The following is a 14,691-nucleotide window of genomic DNA, read 5'->3' on the forward strand; positions in this document are numbered from 1 at the left end:
AGAAAGTATCTATTTCCTGGTTTCAGGAACCGATTTTAACCACCACAACCCCCGCCTATTACCCATCTAACTCAACTTGCAAAACCTCCTACTCTTATACAAGTTAATGAACAAGGATAAGCTATGCCAAACACAGTCTCACAACTTAAGCATAAATCTCTAGCAAGATATATCTAGACTTCAGTACAGGTCCTCCGGCCCAGACCTAATACTGTAAGTTATGTAAAGGAATGAATAAGAAAGCGAAACATCAACCAAGTGAAGTACGTAATATTTTGAAACAAATATCCCAACCATCAACCCCCACTTTTATACCCATATCCAGCCAGGACTACTTTACCAACCAAAGAATGTCACCCTATGGTTGCGGATAACTCAACTGTTCATTTCTGACCCAGCAAATGGCAGTCTGCTAAAGCTGCATTAGGCATTCCTTATTTTAAGGACTCATCTCCTTTTTGCTGTTAAAATGTCCCTGTGAACACTGAGTTTTTAATTGCAAAAAGGAGATAAGTCCTTAAAATAAGGATGCAAACACCCCCATAGTCCACGTTCTACAAATACTAGTGGAACTTAAAAAATAAATAAATCTGTATTTGGAAAGCAATTTACTAATTAGACTTCAAAAGCCCAAGCCATGTATTTTCTAGTCAGATACAAAACCTGTGTTTCCAGGAAAACCTTGCAGTATAACTGACCAATCTTTTAAGAAATCTGTGATATTAAAAATTTGTCTGTATTTATACATATTTGACAAGACAAGCCTTCCTGTCATTGCAGTTTGGTCTTACTTTTTAGCAACGCGTACTTGATACAAACCTTCTGATTCGTTTTTAAGACCAAAAACGCAGACATCTCCTTGTTGAATGTTGTTTGCCTCGGCAAAAGCTTCCCATCCACTTGCTAACACTTTAAATCCAGGTCTTTCATGGTAAAGGACAGGCCACACTCTCATGGCTGAATCTTGAAGAAATATAATCTTCCTTTCTGTTCTTGACCTCACTCTGTAGGCAAGTGGCTGTGTTTCTCTTGGCAATTCCTGTACAACCATTGCAAAAGTAATGACAACCTGATGGATTGGTATAACTGCAGCTGTTACAACATGACCAAGTAACAGAAACCTAGAGAAGACAAGATATGCCCACTCCACTTCCAAGATTTTTCACTAATGGCATCCTGATGTGGACATCAAAATAGTCCTAAAGTTTATTCTAGGAATTTTATATTTTTCTTGTTTTTTTTTTCTAAATTTTGGGGCATTTGGTTAATTTGGTCATTTCACAGTTTAAACATTGAATCCAACTATTATAAGCTGTTAATTAGGCCATTGTTAGAGTTTGTTTAAAGTTTCAAACTGACCAGGTTAATATGTCAGAAATAATAGTGATTTTTCTCTTAACTGGGTGTGCATTGGCAATTTAGTAATTATAGTGATGTAATTCAATTTATACTAATCATAGATGAATTGACTAAACCAGAATGTATGATAAGTAAATTTAATAGGACTGCAAATCAAGACATACTTACTATTGAGGAATATTTTGCCCATAGAATTAGAACAGCATGGGAAAAACCGAGGGATGCATCCAGAGTTTTTATGTGATAAGTGAATACCATTTAGATTAAAAGGAAAGCTCTATAAAACACTTGTAAGGCCAGCTATGCTGTATGGAGCAGAGTCTTGAGCAGTCAATAGACAATATGCCCAAAAATGAGTGGCAAAAATGTGTATGTTGAAATGGATGTGGAAAAACTAGAAAGGATGGGATCATAAATGAAGTCATTTGGAGGAACCGAGGAGTAGCTCCATTGCTCCAATATGTGATAAAATGAGAAAAAGTAAACTAAGATGGTTTGGTGATTTGATCATGTGCATAGAAGACCGTTAACAGCACCTGTAAGAAGAAGTTATCCATTGCAAGTTGAAGGGGCTAGAAGGGTTAGGGGTAGACCAAAAAGACATGTGTCTAAGTAGTAAGAAATGATTTAAGTGCCCATAATTTAACAATTGATATGCCATTAAACCTAACGGAATGGCAAAACAGGATTCATGTAGCCAACCCCATGAGTGAACAGTAACTCAAGGCACCCTGCAAACTATATATTTGTTGTCTTTTCTCTTTTGAAGCAGAACGGAATAAGAAATAGAATCTTTTGGGTTTGTTTAGGGGATTCTTCTAGAGGTTCAATTTAAATATTGGAGCTCTAACCAATCTCATCTTGCAGATTTTTTTTTTGGGATCAATATCTCATCTTGCAGATTTGGTAGGTAAGGTTCCAACTGAAACCCAACCTGACCAAGCCAATCTCATGATTGTATTGGGTTAGGGTTGAGGATCTGGTTGAGTTAGTGCAGAGGCTTGTACACATTGAGTTGGTTAGGATTGACTTCAACTGGAGCCAACCAGCCTGAGTTGTACCCCTAAGAGTGTTGCACTTCAGCATTAATCAACCTCCCCCCCCCCCCCCCAGTTAAGATTAATTTTTATATCTACTCCACCAGGACCAGGACCTTCAGGAGTTGGAGTGCCTTTAGAGAACATGAGGGTTACATGTTAATGGTCTCAGTTGATTTTCAGTTCACATTGGACCTGACCAGGCTAGAGCATGAGCGCAGCCTTAGTTTTTCCCCATGTTAACAAGGAGGCCAGATCGTTAGCCTCTAGTGGGCACCTTATTCTTGAGATACTTGAGATTTTATCTTATTATCATAGATCCGCCTGTACTTAATCACATAAGGGCAGTGTTATAATTCTACATGTTATCCTATTCATCCACTTGATAAAAGAAACCATGTGAGGTCTGGACCTCTATTCTTTTCTCTCTCTCTTTCTTCTTCCTCTCTCATGCCTGTTGCTCTTCTAAACCCTAGACTAATCATAACTCATTCAGTTGGGTCCAAACGTCAGCCAAATCCTTAGCAGACTTTTTAGCTAGTGAAGGAATTAAACATGGAGATTTGTATACTTGTATTGGGAAAAATCCATTCTGTGTTTAACCCATTGGGGCTTTGTTGCTGGGGGTGAGAAAGTCTTCTTGGCTTAGGCTCTCAGCTCTCCTGCTCTGGGAGTTTCTCTTTTGCACTGTTTTTATCTCAGGTTCTAATAAAATCTTCTCGATCTAGTTATTGGTCCACAAAAAGATAATATTGTATTCTGCTGTAATTTCTTTTCTCATCTTATTTTTCAATCAAACTGTTTCTGATCTGTTGACAATAAAAAAAAAAAAAAGAACCCATAAAAACAAAGAAAAAACAATATACCACTACAATTCTGAGGATACCTTCAATCGATGCTATGCGCCTGTCCCCAATTCACAAGTGTATTTCAGAGTGCATCTTTGGTGGTGGTGGTGGTGGTGGAGGGGGGGAGGAGGAGGAGGAGGAGGAGGAGGAGAGAGAGAGATCTTTATTCAAGGAATACTTGCAAAAGAAAGCAGGATGTCTCACAAACTGTAATAAAGTTGACCTCTTCAACCCATACCATGAACCTCCCAAGATAACTCATTCTCATAACAGAACCGGGTAATCCTACCAAGAGCCTCCATCACAATTATGAAAAGAAAAAGATGGTGCAAAAGGAATTCAAGGTTTTAAAGGGAAGGAATGAAACAAAATGCTGCTAGTTGAAGCAGGATAGCAACTACATTGGCAACATGGGCTGTGCTAGAAAAATTAGTGTGGGATCCCTAAAATGGGAGACAAAATCTAGTGATGTTAAGGGATGGTAGGGAGATGAAAGTTGGACCTAGTAGGTTTAGAAGGCTGGTTTAACAGGGAAAAGGATATATTAAGGGTCTGGATAAGGACAGAAAAATATGTAAAACATGCAGGAAGATTTGGTCTTAAGTAATTTATCAAAAAAAAAAAAAAAAGTCCTAAGTAATAAGAATAGAGAGAAGAAAATTAGGGGTTTGAAGTAGGAAAAAGGTTAGCAGACCAAAATGGATCCAAAATAGCAATATTATAAGCTGGACAGAATAGAATATGTACAAAAAACAGAGAATAAAAAGTAATTAATAAGAATAGATAAAGAGAGCAAGATAACAGGATGTAATAGCATTTACCCGACCCTAAGGTAACATAATAACATTCACAGTTACAAGACTTTTCCTATACCAAATAATAGATAAACTAAAAGATGACCAGATTATCACTATACAACATTTAAAATCATGATTATTTATAAAAAAAAATTAAAAATTCATGATATGCAAAACCAAACAAAAATGCTTCATAAATCATACATTTGATTTTTTTTTAACTTTATGGAAAACATGTATTTAGCAGCATAGCCCATTCACTGATATGTAATAATTAACTTACATGGAAAACAAAAAAAAAAAAGACAGGGTCATACAAGCCAAGATTGTGCAACTGTTGACACTGGAATGCAGAAATCACCCAGGTTGGGTGATGGGAGATCAATTGAATCCACAATTTCTGTTTTCACCATCTTGCAAACTTTCACTTGATCTTTTAAAATGGAATAAGCATTCTCTTCAAATTCCTCTTTAATAACTTTGGGCTCCTTTGCCGCTGAATGTAGAAAGTTTTCAACATGGAAGACAGGGTCATGTGAATTAGATAATGTCAAGAAATTTATACAAAATAATAAAACATGGAAGGAGGTTTGATAGAAGGACATAGAACTAGAAAAAAAGGAAGACAACAAACCATGAACTTCTTTAGTTATTTCCACATGCTCTTCTTTAACCACCCTTGGCAGCTTCTTCCCTGAAAATGAGTAGATTCTTTAATTATATACGTGAAGTGATTTTTAATTCATCCCCCCCACCACCACCACAAACACAATAAAGTAACATCAAGACAGACAGCAGCTTCGCTAAGAAGCACAGAAAAAGAAAACCAAGAGGTAACTGTGAGTATCTCTACTAAGAAGCACAGAAAAGAAAATGGAACCAAAAGAAAGAACCAACTTAATGTCTTTCTACCTGCTACAGTAACTGAATGATCAGAAGTCCAAGTAATCGGACAAATACTTCTACTGCTTCCAACAAGGGGAGTATGTTCCTCTTGAGATTTTCTCTCTGGGCATTTCCCTGCTCCTTGGTCTAATGAAACACTACATGATGATCAGTTCAGGGAACAAATACAGAATATAGTGATGATAATGGAACTACAGAAGCAAAAGATGCTTTCTATATACCATAAGAAACATTTAGATTTTGAAATATGATAAATACAGTTCCCTTCATCAGAAAGAAAATACTCACTGATGGCTCTATTCAAAATCTCATTCCCCCTCTCATTTTCCACAAGGTCCACTAAGCACGTGGTCTGAGGCAGCGTAGGGCTATTCTGGTAACAGGATTCTGTAATCTGTGGTACCCTGGGCGTATCTTCAGCATTCCATTTTTCCTCAGACATTTTGAAACCAGATCGGTCAAAAGGAGCCTCTCTGTTTGTATCAGCAACTGGATCGTTATGAAATCTGCCTTCCTCCAATAAGGTTTGAGGTCTTTCTGAGCTTTCATCAGCCACTGGATTTTTGTCCACTCTACCTTGCTCCAACGGAGCCGGAAGTATTTCTGATCTCTCATCACCATAGGGACATTTTTCTTTCTCAACATTCACTGAAATTTTGTTACTTTTCTTACAATCAGATGTGCTCCCTAACATTTCAAATTTAGAGAGGTCAAAAAGAGAGAAGCTTTCTCCTTGTTCAGTTATTGGGCTTCTATCAATCATGTAGTATGGTACTTCTGCACAGTCTACTTTTGGAAGATCTTGGGGCCTTTTATTGCCATTGGCCACTGGTACTTTCTCCATGTCTTTAGCATCACATTCAATTATTTCAATATCAGATGAAATAACTGTAGAACTTGACCCCTGCTCATTAATTGAAACCCGGTCAATTATTTTGCATGGGCCATTTGTAGGGGCAGATTTTCTGGCTTCTGTAGGAAAACCATCAGAGGGGTGTTTCGACTTGGCTCTTTTTCTTTTTCCACTAGTTCCATTTGTAGTCACATTTGTTCTCTCAGAGAAACTTAACTTTTCACATGTACTTTTATCAAATATCTTAACTACAAAATGTGAGCCAATAATGTAACTGAACACCAAAAAATATCCCTCTTGCAGAGAATGGTCTGATGCAAATTTATCCCATCCTTGCTGAAAAGCTAATGAACCATCAATAGTCGATACATTTACCTTCCAACGTTCTCCATTTGAATCTTCAAGGCAAGTTTTCTTGCCAACCAGGGATGCTAATTCGCGGACAAATTTAGGAGGTAAGAACTGCAAATGATATTTAAAAAGGAATAGCATTGTCAGAGAAGCACATTAACAAAAGAGAACTTCAGAACTAAAATAAAATAAGGCATGTATACCATCTACCACAATTGAGTACAAGGCAGGTCTTTAAAAGCATTTTGACATATCCAAGGAGCAAGGACACAACTAGCGGTATTTATGTAACAGTCAAGGGATTTGGAAATTCAGGCAGGTTCTGAGGGAAACCAAGGCACTGGCAAGAGATGTAGAGGCTTCTTTCAGATGGATTAGTAGATCAACAAATGAATTGGTCAATACACTTTATAAACAGGGGGTTTCTAGGGATCATTTGTTTTGAGCTAGTTTGTAAGACTAAAATGTGAAGGGCTATGGCTTAATGGGAACTGAAAATTTGTACCTTCAGAAACAGTCTAATTTATATATATATATAATATCTTCTGTTACTGATCAAAAATAAATAAATGAATAAGCATTGATGCAAATTTAGGGGAGCTCACCCATTCACTACTAATATGTTCATGCCATCTTAGGCTATGTTTGGGGGTGCTTATTTTAAACAGGGGTAGTATAGGTATTTTCAAAATGATGTGGCGGGCCAAGATAGGCCAGAAAGGAAATGAGCACTTAAAAATAAGCCCAAAATTTTGGGCTTCTCAAATAAGTGCTTATTCTGAGAATAAGCACAAGTGGTCAGGCTTATTTCCCAAGCACAAATAAGTGCTTATTGGTGTGGTCCTGGCCCAAAGTAAGTGCTTATTCGAACAAGCACTTATTTTTAAGCACTCCCAAACTTGGCCTTAATCTGAGCTGATTAACACTTGCAGCTGTCCAAATAAAGTCATGGTCAACCAAATTATCAGCCATCACAAGCTCATCTTCAAGTTTTGGTTGGAACAGTTTTGAGTGAATGCATGTCATGTGGGCATTTTAGTTGAAGAAAGACCATGGAGGTGATTTGTTTGTGACAGATAAGCTCTCTTATCTCTCCCCTCCAAGTACAATGATAATTACAGCTGTGCCCAGAACAATTGGTTTCTTCCCACCCCTTGTTTGGCTAGTGCATCAGGCCATAGAATTTGCAGTTCTTTTCACCCAATGTAGCCTTAGATCCATATTCCTGGTAATCCATCAAAATTTATTCTTCTCATTATTGTACCCCCACATCCCAGCTTCCTCTGTCCGCAGCCATGTCACAACCAGTTTGGAGTCTTCAAGGAATTTACCATCCTTGGTAAAAATTAAATTTACAATCTATAGCAATGTTTTAAAAAACGATCCGGAACCGGAACCGTTCTAGCCACTGATTTCCGGGTTGACAGTTCAACTGTCCAGTTCAAACAGACAGCCCGTTCTGACAACAAAAATTAAAAATAAAAAAAAAAGCCAAAACCATTGAACAGGTCGGACGGGTCGATGATTCGATTGCCCAAATCAACTGGTCGTTGACCATTCAATGGTTTTTGGCTAGGGACTGGGCTTGGGGTAAAATGGAACCGGTTGCCTGGATAGTTCCTGGGCCAAACGATCTGACCGTCCAAGTAACGGCGGTTCGAAAACCATGATTTATAGTAACTTTTGCCTTATAGTAACTCTCATAATTATTATTTATAATAAAATTGCACTCCATTGTTTTTTGTAATTTTTGTAAAATTTGATCAAATTTGTGGTTGTTAGTTGGTTTAAAGAGGTTGTTAAGATCATAATTTCTTCATCATCAAGTAATTGAGCGTGTTAAGGAAAGCCTGAGCATAAACTCCCTAGCCTACCTAGAGCTTTATAAAAGACTTCACTTAAGAGATATAATGAATAAGAATTCGAAGTATTTTTTCAAGTTGTGAAAGTAATGTGGGGCCCATCCACACACAAACAAAAAAAAAAAAGTGATGTGGGGCCAAAGTCTATGAAGAGGGAAGTGAAAGCTAATGCTTCTCTTCGTGGGCCTTCATTTAGCAATCACAGTGGACCAGCAATTGCCAATTGGATTTTCACAAATCCATGTGAACCTAGCCCAACCCAATTCCACGGGCTTAAAATGTTGCAGCAGTAAATTTGAATAAATCACTGAACTGCCCAAGGACCAAAAGTTCAGCCTGTTCCAAAAAGCCCAATCAGTTAAAGTTAAGTCAAGTGGGCCCTACATGATTTGGATTTGATTATCCCAAACAATCTTTATTTGAATTCTAGGTATATGATGAATAATGATGGGTGCATCATCAAAATTTACTTTAAATCTTCAAGATATGTTGAACAGATTTTCAGTTGCAAGTAATTTTAGTTCCTTCTATGTTTTAGAAAACCTATTTTGTTGAGAGAAGGTAAAGTATAAAACCAAATATTTTGTGGAACATAGAAGATCCATTGTGTTTCTATACAATTTTATGATTTGGTTCTGACTTCTGCATCTCTAGGTGCCAACTCCTAATGAACCAAATGCCGCTGACTACATTAGGGCTTATCTTTAATTTACTACAGGTATTTCATTGTTTGTTGGTAACTAGTCCAATGAATCTGTGTTGTTATTTCAGGTTTGCTTTTGTTCTTACTTTCTTTTTCATTATTGAATCATCTTCTCCATTTCTTAAATTCTCTTCTTTCTATCCAGCCATTTCCCTTTTTTCCTTGTGCTAGTTTTTATTACCAAATTTTTGCAGTTCCCCCTTTTTGATCAGTAACAGGAAATGATCTACTAATTAAATATGAAAGAATGTTTAAGTGTTACACATTGTTTCAAGCCCCTAGACCACTTTCTGCACTTTTAACAAACTTTTACTATTTACTAAATAAACCTATAAGCTCTATTTTAGATCATCTTCACCCACTTATCAATCATGTTTTCACTTGTTTTATTGATTACTTAGGTCTCTTTAATTCTGTTCAGCCTATTTTGTCAAACCAAAACTATATCTCAAACTAAAAGGCTAGGCTCTATGGCCTATTTCCAGCTTGCTTAGGCCTGTTTCAGCCACCTAGTTAGTTGCTGATTGGGTGTATCTGGCATCATACCTTCTCTTATTTATTAATAAAAACTAGGACCCATATAAAGAAAGAAAAATAAATATAGGATATACTACCAAGATTTCCTGTGTGAGCTTATCTTACACCACCAGTCCCAAGCCCAGATAAAGGAGGAGAGTTGCGTCAGGTTGGCAGCCAGCATTAAGAATTTTGCCACTCTTATGGTCATGGATCCTGAATTGCCTTTTTGTGCACAATCATTCATAATTTAACAACGTATAAGGCACTGAACAGAACAGAATGGTGAAACCTCATATAGTTAGGACAAGGGTTAGATGATGATGAACTACCAAGGTTTTCTCAATCACTAAATCTAAAATGTCTCTAAACAAAAAAAAAAAAAAAAAGGGACATTTCAGATCCAGCATCTTTTTGACACAGGCAGTATATCATTCACATCTTAATCTAAACACAAAACATGTACAAGTGATAAAAAAAGGATAGATCAGCTCAGCTGACTTGACTGCCCTCCACCAAATGAGTTGCATATGCTGGTGCTTTTGTGGGGCAGCTAGTATGTATGCACTTCATCTAACCAAAACATGTCTCAAGTTGTCTTGATCATTAAGTTCAGCCTATGTAATTGTTTCATGTGAATGGTTGTAGACACAATCCTGTAATAGGCAAAGAATAACTTTGTTGATGTATTGTTTTTAAAGTATTACCAAAAAAGATCCAAAACAAAGAATTCCTGGAATTAATCATCTGTGCATCCTACATCACATAAGCTGTTATTGGGCCAACAGGTGGTGCAAACTCATCTTTTATTTTCCTCATGTGACTCCTTTTTCCTCGATCTGGATCCCTCTCCCCATAAATGTCCCATGCTATTTCCCCCTTGCATTAACATGTAGCTTCCTAAACTCTCCAAAATAACTTGCTAAAATATTTTTGCCTACTCCCTGTCCTCCACATAAACATCCCAACTCTAGTTGCACTGCTTCCTATTACATAGGAACTAGATCACATTAAAGAAGCTTTAGCAAGCCTATACACAAGCAACTTTTCTGTCACATACATATAGGGAAAAGCCATGAGTGAAGAAACAAGTAGGATATAAATTAAGAGGTATGAGACTAATCAAATTTTGCCAGACTATTTTATTTTTGTCCTGTAAAGACAAAACGGTTGAACCAGAAGGTTGATCATTGAAGTGAGGTTACATGTATTGTGTAACAAATGATGATGTTCTGAGTTCCATTATCTTTCCCCAAAGAATGTTGGAACGTCCAACAATTCACTACTGAAACTCCAATACAATAAATTTCATTAACCCCAGCAACCACTGGCCAGCCAACTCTGCTTGATAGATAGGTACTAACTCCTAGCACTTCTAAAACATAAAAAAAAAGACTCCTTAATTTTAACCAAACCAAAAAAAAATGAAATAAAATGAATAAGTGCAGTTAAAAAGGACTCCTACCCACCCATGAGACAGTTTTTTAACTAAAAAAAAGAAAAAAAATACTTTACAAAAGATCTGAAGAGAGAGTACAAACTCATGCTCCAAGGCAGTGAGGCAGCACAAACAACACAATGTGCAAGAGTAAATGCCTATACCATAACTGACATCTCCCAACCACTCCTCTGGTGAGACTATCAGCCAGAGTTAAATAACATTAAAATCCATCTGAATGAGATGTTAACTTTGCAAGCCTTTGCTTTAGCTTCCCTCATAAAATATCTGAAGGAAGGTCCATAATCCACAGCACCATCTAGAAGCCAGCTAATCACAACCCAAGAGTCCACTTCTCAAAACACACCTATTCCTAATCAATGAACTTGCGCTATCATATCATCATCAACATCATCATCCAAGCCTCATCCCAACAATATGGGGTCAGCTACATGAATCATGTTTCACCAGTCCGCTCTGCTTATTGCCATATCCGTTGTTAAATTCTCATCATTATCCAATGGCCCACGATACTGACGAGATAGTTTATAACATTATTTGAGAATAGAATCAATTAGATCTTATAGTCATTCTTAATATTCCTTAAACATCAAAAATCTATAATTTTTGCCAACAACATTTTTCACTAGACATGAACTATATGGTGTTTCTGAATGTTCTACATTCCAGAAGATAGAAGACACCTTTTATGAACCTAAACCTGAATTGCATACCAATGCAGTTACATTATTTGCTTTTACTTGGTTGATATTCTTTTGGCAAAGAATTACAAGAATAAAGACAAATTTATTTCTTTGTTGTTTTTTGAACCTCCCATAATGAACTGTTAATCTCTATTGATGATATCGAAAAACTTGTGTAGAACATTAAAACCATTTTATGAACTCACTCTAAATCTGCTTCTGAATTAATAAATTTATTATCATTCATCAAAAAAAACATTAAAACCATTTTTAAGTCACGATTTAATACTTACACAACTTTCATTCATTCTCTCTTTCTCCCCTGTAACTAATTAGTATTTACTGTCCAAATGAATTATTATACCTTAATTATGTTTTAGCAATATAAATATTATTGTGGATTACTAACAGAAATAAGTGGAAAAAATTATTTATTGATATTATCATATATAGCATGCTTATAATTATCATTTATTAATAAGGATGATATATTTACATTAATAGAAAAAAGAAAGGGCTGATGCCTATGCACAAAAGAATACATGGTATAATACCACATATACATGGATGTACAAGGCTTAGATTGAAGGATGGGTTAATAAGGATGCCATGAGTAAAAACTACCTAAGTTTCTAATCTGAGTCCAGAAAATTCCTTAGAATGGAATACCAGGAAAAGATCAATCTTTCTATCTTCTCTTTATACAGTCTTCCAAAGTGTTTCCCCACTAAAATATTTACTTGTTCCTTTCTGTCCATATACTGGGGTTAAACTTCCCGGATGATTTTGATTCAGGCAAAAGTGAAAATCTAAGAGAATAACAGTTCAAGAGAAAGGGCGAAAGGGGCTTTCTCAGGGACAAACTCCCTTTCCCAGGTTCAGTTTACCGAGTTATCCAAGCTCAAGTCATTAGAAATGACACAAAGGCTTAATCTTGCTACCCTGTTTAAAGTGTTAATAGTTGAGTATTGATGTATCTATTATAAATATTAAATCATATACTCATCTATTTCTAAGATTGTTATGATGATTCATTTATTAACAAGAATATATTTAGTAACTATAAATATATGATTTAAATAATAAATAACCATGTAAAAATTGCACATATTAGACTATCTCTTATGGTTTATTCAGAATGCACCAAAAAGAGAAACAAATAAAAGAGTGGTTAAGCTATCCAATGTATTCACGAATATATACTTTTAACTTTAATAATTGAATGTTTAGTATATTAAATAAAATAAAGTAAAATAATGATAATTATGGGAAAAAAAAGAAGTATAATAATGGTAATCTGCATTACTATATCTCTGCTAGATACTTTAGTGATACCATCTTCATTTTCATTACTTCAACTTATGAGAGTGTATAAAAGGTGAATCAAACTATTTAAACCTTCAAAACAGAAATCTTTTACTCCACCTATAATCAGTTCAAACGGTCACAAGCTAGAATAGTCTACTAGTAAAATTCACCTAGTTGACCAAAGAAGTGCTCAAGATAGTTAAAAGACGTAAGATTACTGGACATAATTCTCATTTTTTACAAACAAATAATCCTTCACAGTTTTCTTTATTTGATGGATGGATATATGTTTGTTAAATTGCTTGCATTAGTTATTGCTAATTCATTTCAAACTAAATGTCTAAGTTCAATTCTACATTGAAATGTAAGATGTCCCGATGTCTGCATCACAATGAGTGTTTAAGATAAATAAATAGGAAATTTGCAGTGGTAAAAGTACACGTTCTTATCAGTTTAAAGCTATGTTTTTCAACAATAAGATTTTACACATCAATTATTATAATTCTATTTTTCATCAAATTTCTTCGTCTTTTTCATTCCCAATGCTTCCTATGGTTCTTCCTGGTATAATGCAATTGAGCATATGCATTATGCAAAGCAAAGATTTAGGATGCGTTTCGCATTCTTTCAAAGAATTAATTCTGTTTAATTTTGTAATTTTAAGATTTATCTTTAAATTTGGATGTATGAAATTCGCTTGAATTAAATATTTTTGGGACCAACAAATCGTTCTAAAAATTGATTATCCATAGCTAGAGAAATTAGTTTTAAAAAAAAAGATTTTTTACTTGAAACTTATTCGTCAAATGATGATTCTTTGGAGCAGAATTTTAACCATACATTGCCTCGGTGTCAAAAGAAGGGAAATTCTTCGCTTGATTCAAATATAGGGTTTTTTTTCTTTTTATTAATTATTTGTGTCAAACTTTATATAACCACACATGCATGCACACACGCACGGCACGCAGAAGGATACAGGGATTGGCAGAGGTCTCACGTCAAAACAGAAAACATTAACATCACTACGGAGTGGGGCACTAAAATACTTAAAATCGACGCAGAAACTACAGAGATAGAACTGCAGATACAAACTGTTAAAACTAAAGGGTTAGGAAACAAAAGAAAAAAAAAATCTATGTAAACATGTGCAGTGGACCAATCAAGACAAAAGCTCTTGAGTTCATAAAAGTTCCAACAATCTCATTCTTGAACAAGATCAAAAAGATGAAATCAACAAATAGAATGTAAAATCGAGAGACCATAAGATAAAGGCTTTGTGTGTGTGTGTGTGTGAAGGGGTCAAAGGGGGAAGGAAAAAGAAAGGTTTTATTATACCAATACTTCTTTGAATTTATCGCCAACCATGACTTTGAAAAAAGAAGTAGCAAGAGGTGATGAATCTCTCTTCCCATGAAGCGACAAGCATTTTTTGATGCATTCCTTGCATGCTTCCATCTTACAAGCCGTATCTTCTCCCTCCTCTCTCTCTCTCTCTCTCTCTCTCTCTCTCTCTCTCTCTCTCTCTCTCTCTCTCTCTCTCTCTCTCTCTCTCTCTCCCTCTCGACCTCTATTCCATGCAATCTCTTCACTCCGGCAATGTTGGCCGAAAACAGAGCATCTCTCTCAGTCGCTGTGATTCAGGGTTTCTTATTTAATGCTCACGGCTCGTTCGTATGCTCGTTGAATGGGGGGTAGTCTGGCTTTCCCATTCGAGCACTTCCGCCCGTAAAGAGATCGGAAAGGAAAGGGGTGTCGCTCAGACGCAGTGCTCTTGTATCGGTCGAGTTGGAGTCTTTGCAGTGTCAGACAAGGGTACGACACTTCTCCCTCGTAGCCTCGTGCACAATTTTCTCCGCCGGTTTTCTCTCTATTCCAACTCTAATACTAGCTTCTTTAGACTTTATTCCCATCACGTGAGCGATTTCAAATCTCCGCGTGAGTTTTTTTTTTTTTTCTTTGTTTTTTCTCTCCCGTAAATACATGAATCGTGATCCTGAATTTCTGATACG

The 14,691-nt window shown here is 36.1% G+C and overlaps 1 protein-coding gene across 1 annotated transcript; it reads right to left on the reverse strand.

Moving 5' to 3' along the window:
- Positions 1-569: 569 nt before the first annotated feature.
- LOC148853650 (B3 domain-containing protein Os01g0905400-like) lies at positions 570-14,556 on the reverse strand. Its single transcript, XM_088982548.1, has 6 exons — positions 14,018-14,556; positions 5,236-6,262; positions 4,954-5,073; positions 4,676-4,735; positions 4,359-4,537; positions 570-1,039 (listed from the first exon to the last, which is right to left on the reverse strand). The coding sequence occupies exons 1-6, from the start codon at positions 14,135-14,137 to the stop codon at positions 788-790; spliced, it is 1,758 nt and encodes a 585-aa protein (XP_088838674.1). The 5' UTR covers positions 14,138-14,556; the 3' UTR covers positions 570-787.
- Positions 14,557-14,691: the final 135 nt, after the last annotated feature.

Source organism: Nelumbo lutea, chromosome 4 (genome assembly GCF_056320005.1).
Source record: "Nelumbo lutea isolate HS-2025 chromosome 4, American lotus-T2T, whole genome shotgun sequence".
Taxonomy (NCBI): domain Eukaryota; kingdom Viridiplantae; phylum Streptophyta; class Magnoliopsida; order Proteales; family Nelumbonaceae; genus Nelumbo; species Nelumbo lutea.

Excerpts from the sequence above, each read along its gene's own strand:
- LOC148853650 (XM_088982548.1), bottom strand. The coding sequence starts at position 14,137 with ATGGAAGCATGCAAGGAATGCATCAAAAAATGCTTGTCGCTTCATGGG. Across the intron at positions 5,074-5,235 it reads GATTTTGAATAGAGCCATCA|ACCAAGGAGCAGGGAAATGC; the intron begins GTGAGTATTTTC and ends GTGTTTCATTAG. Across the intron at positions 1,040-4,358 it reads CAGTTGCACAATCTTGGCTT|GAATTGCCAAGAGAAACACA; the intron begins GTATGACCCTGT and ends ATGGTTGTACAG.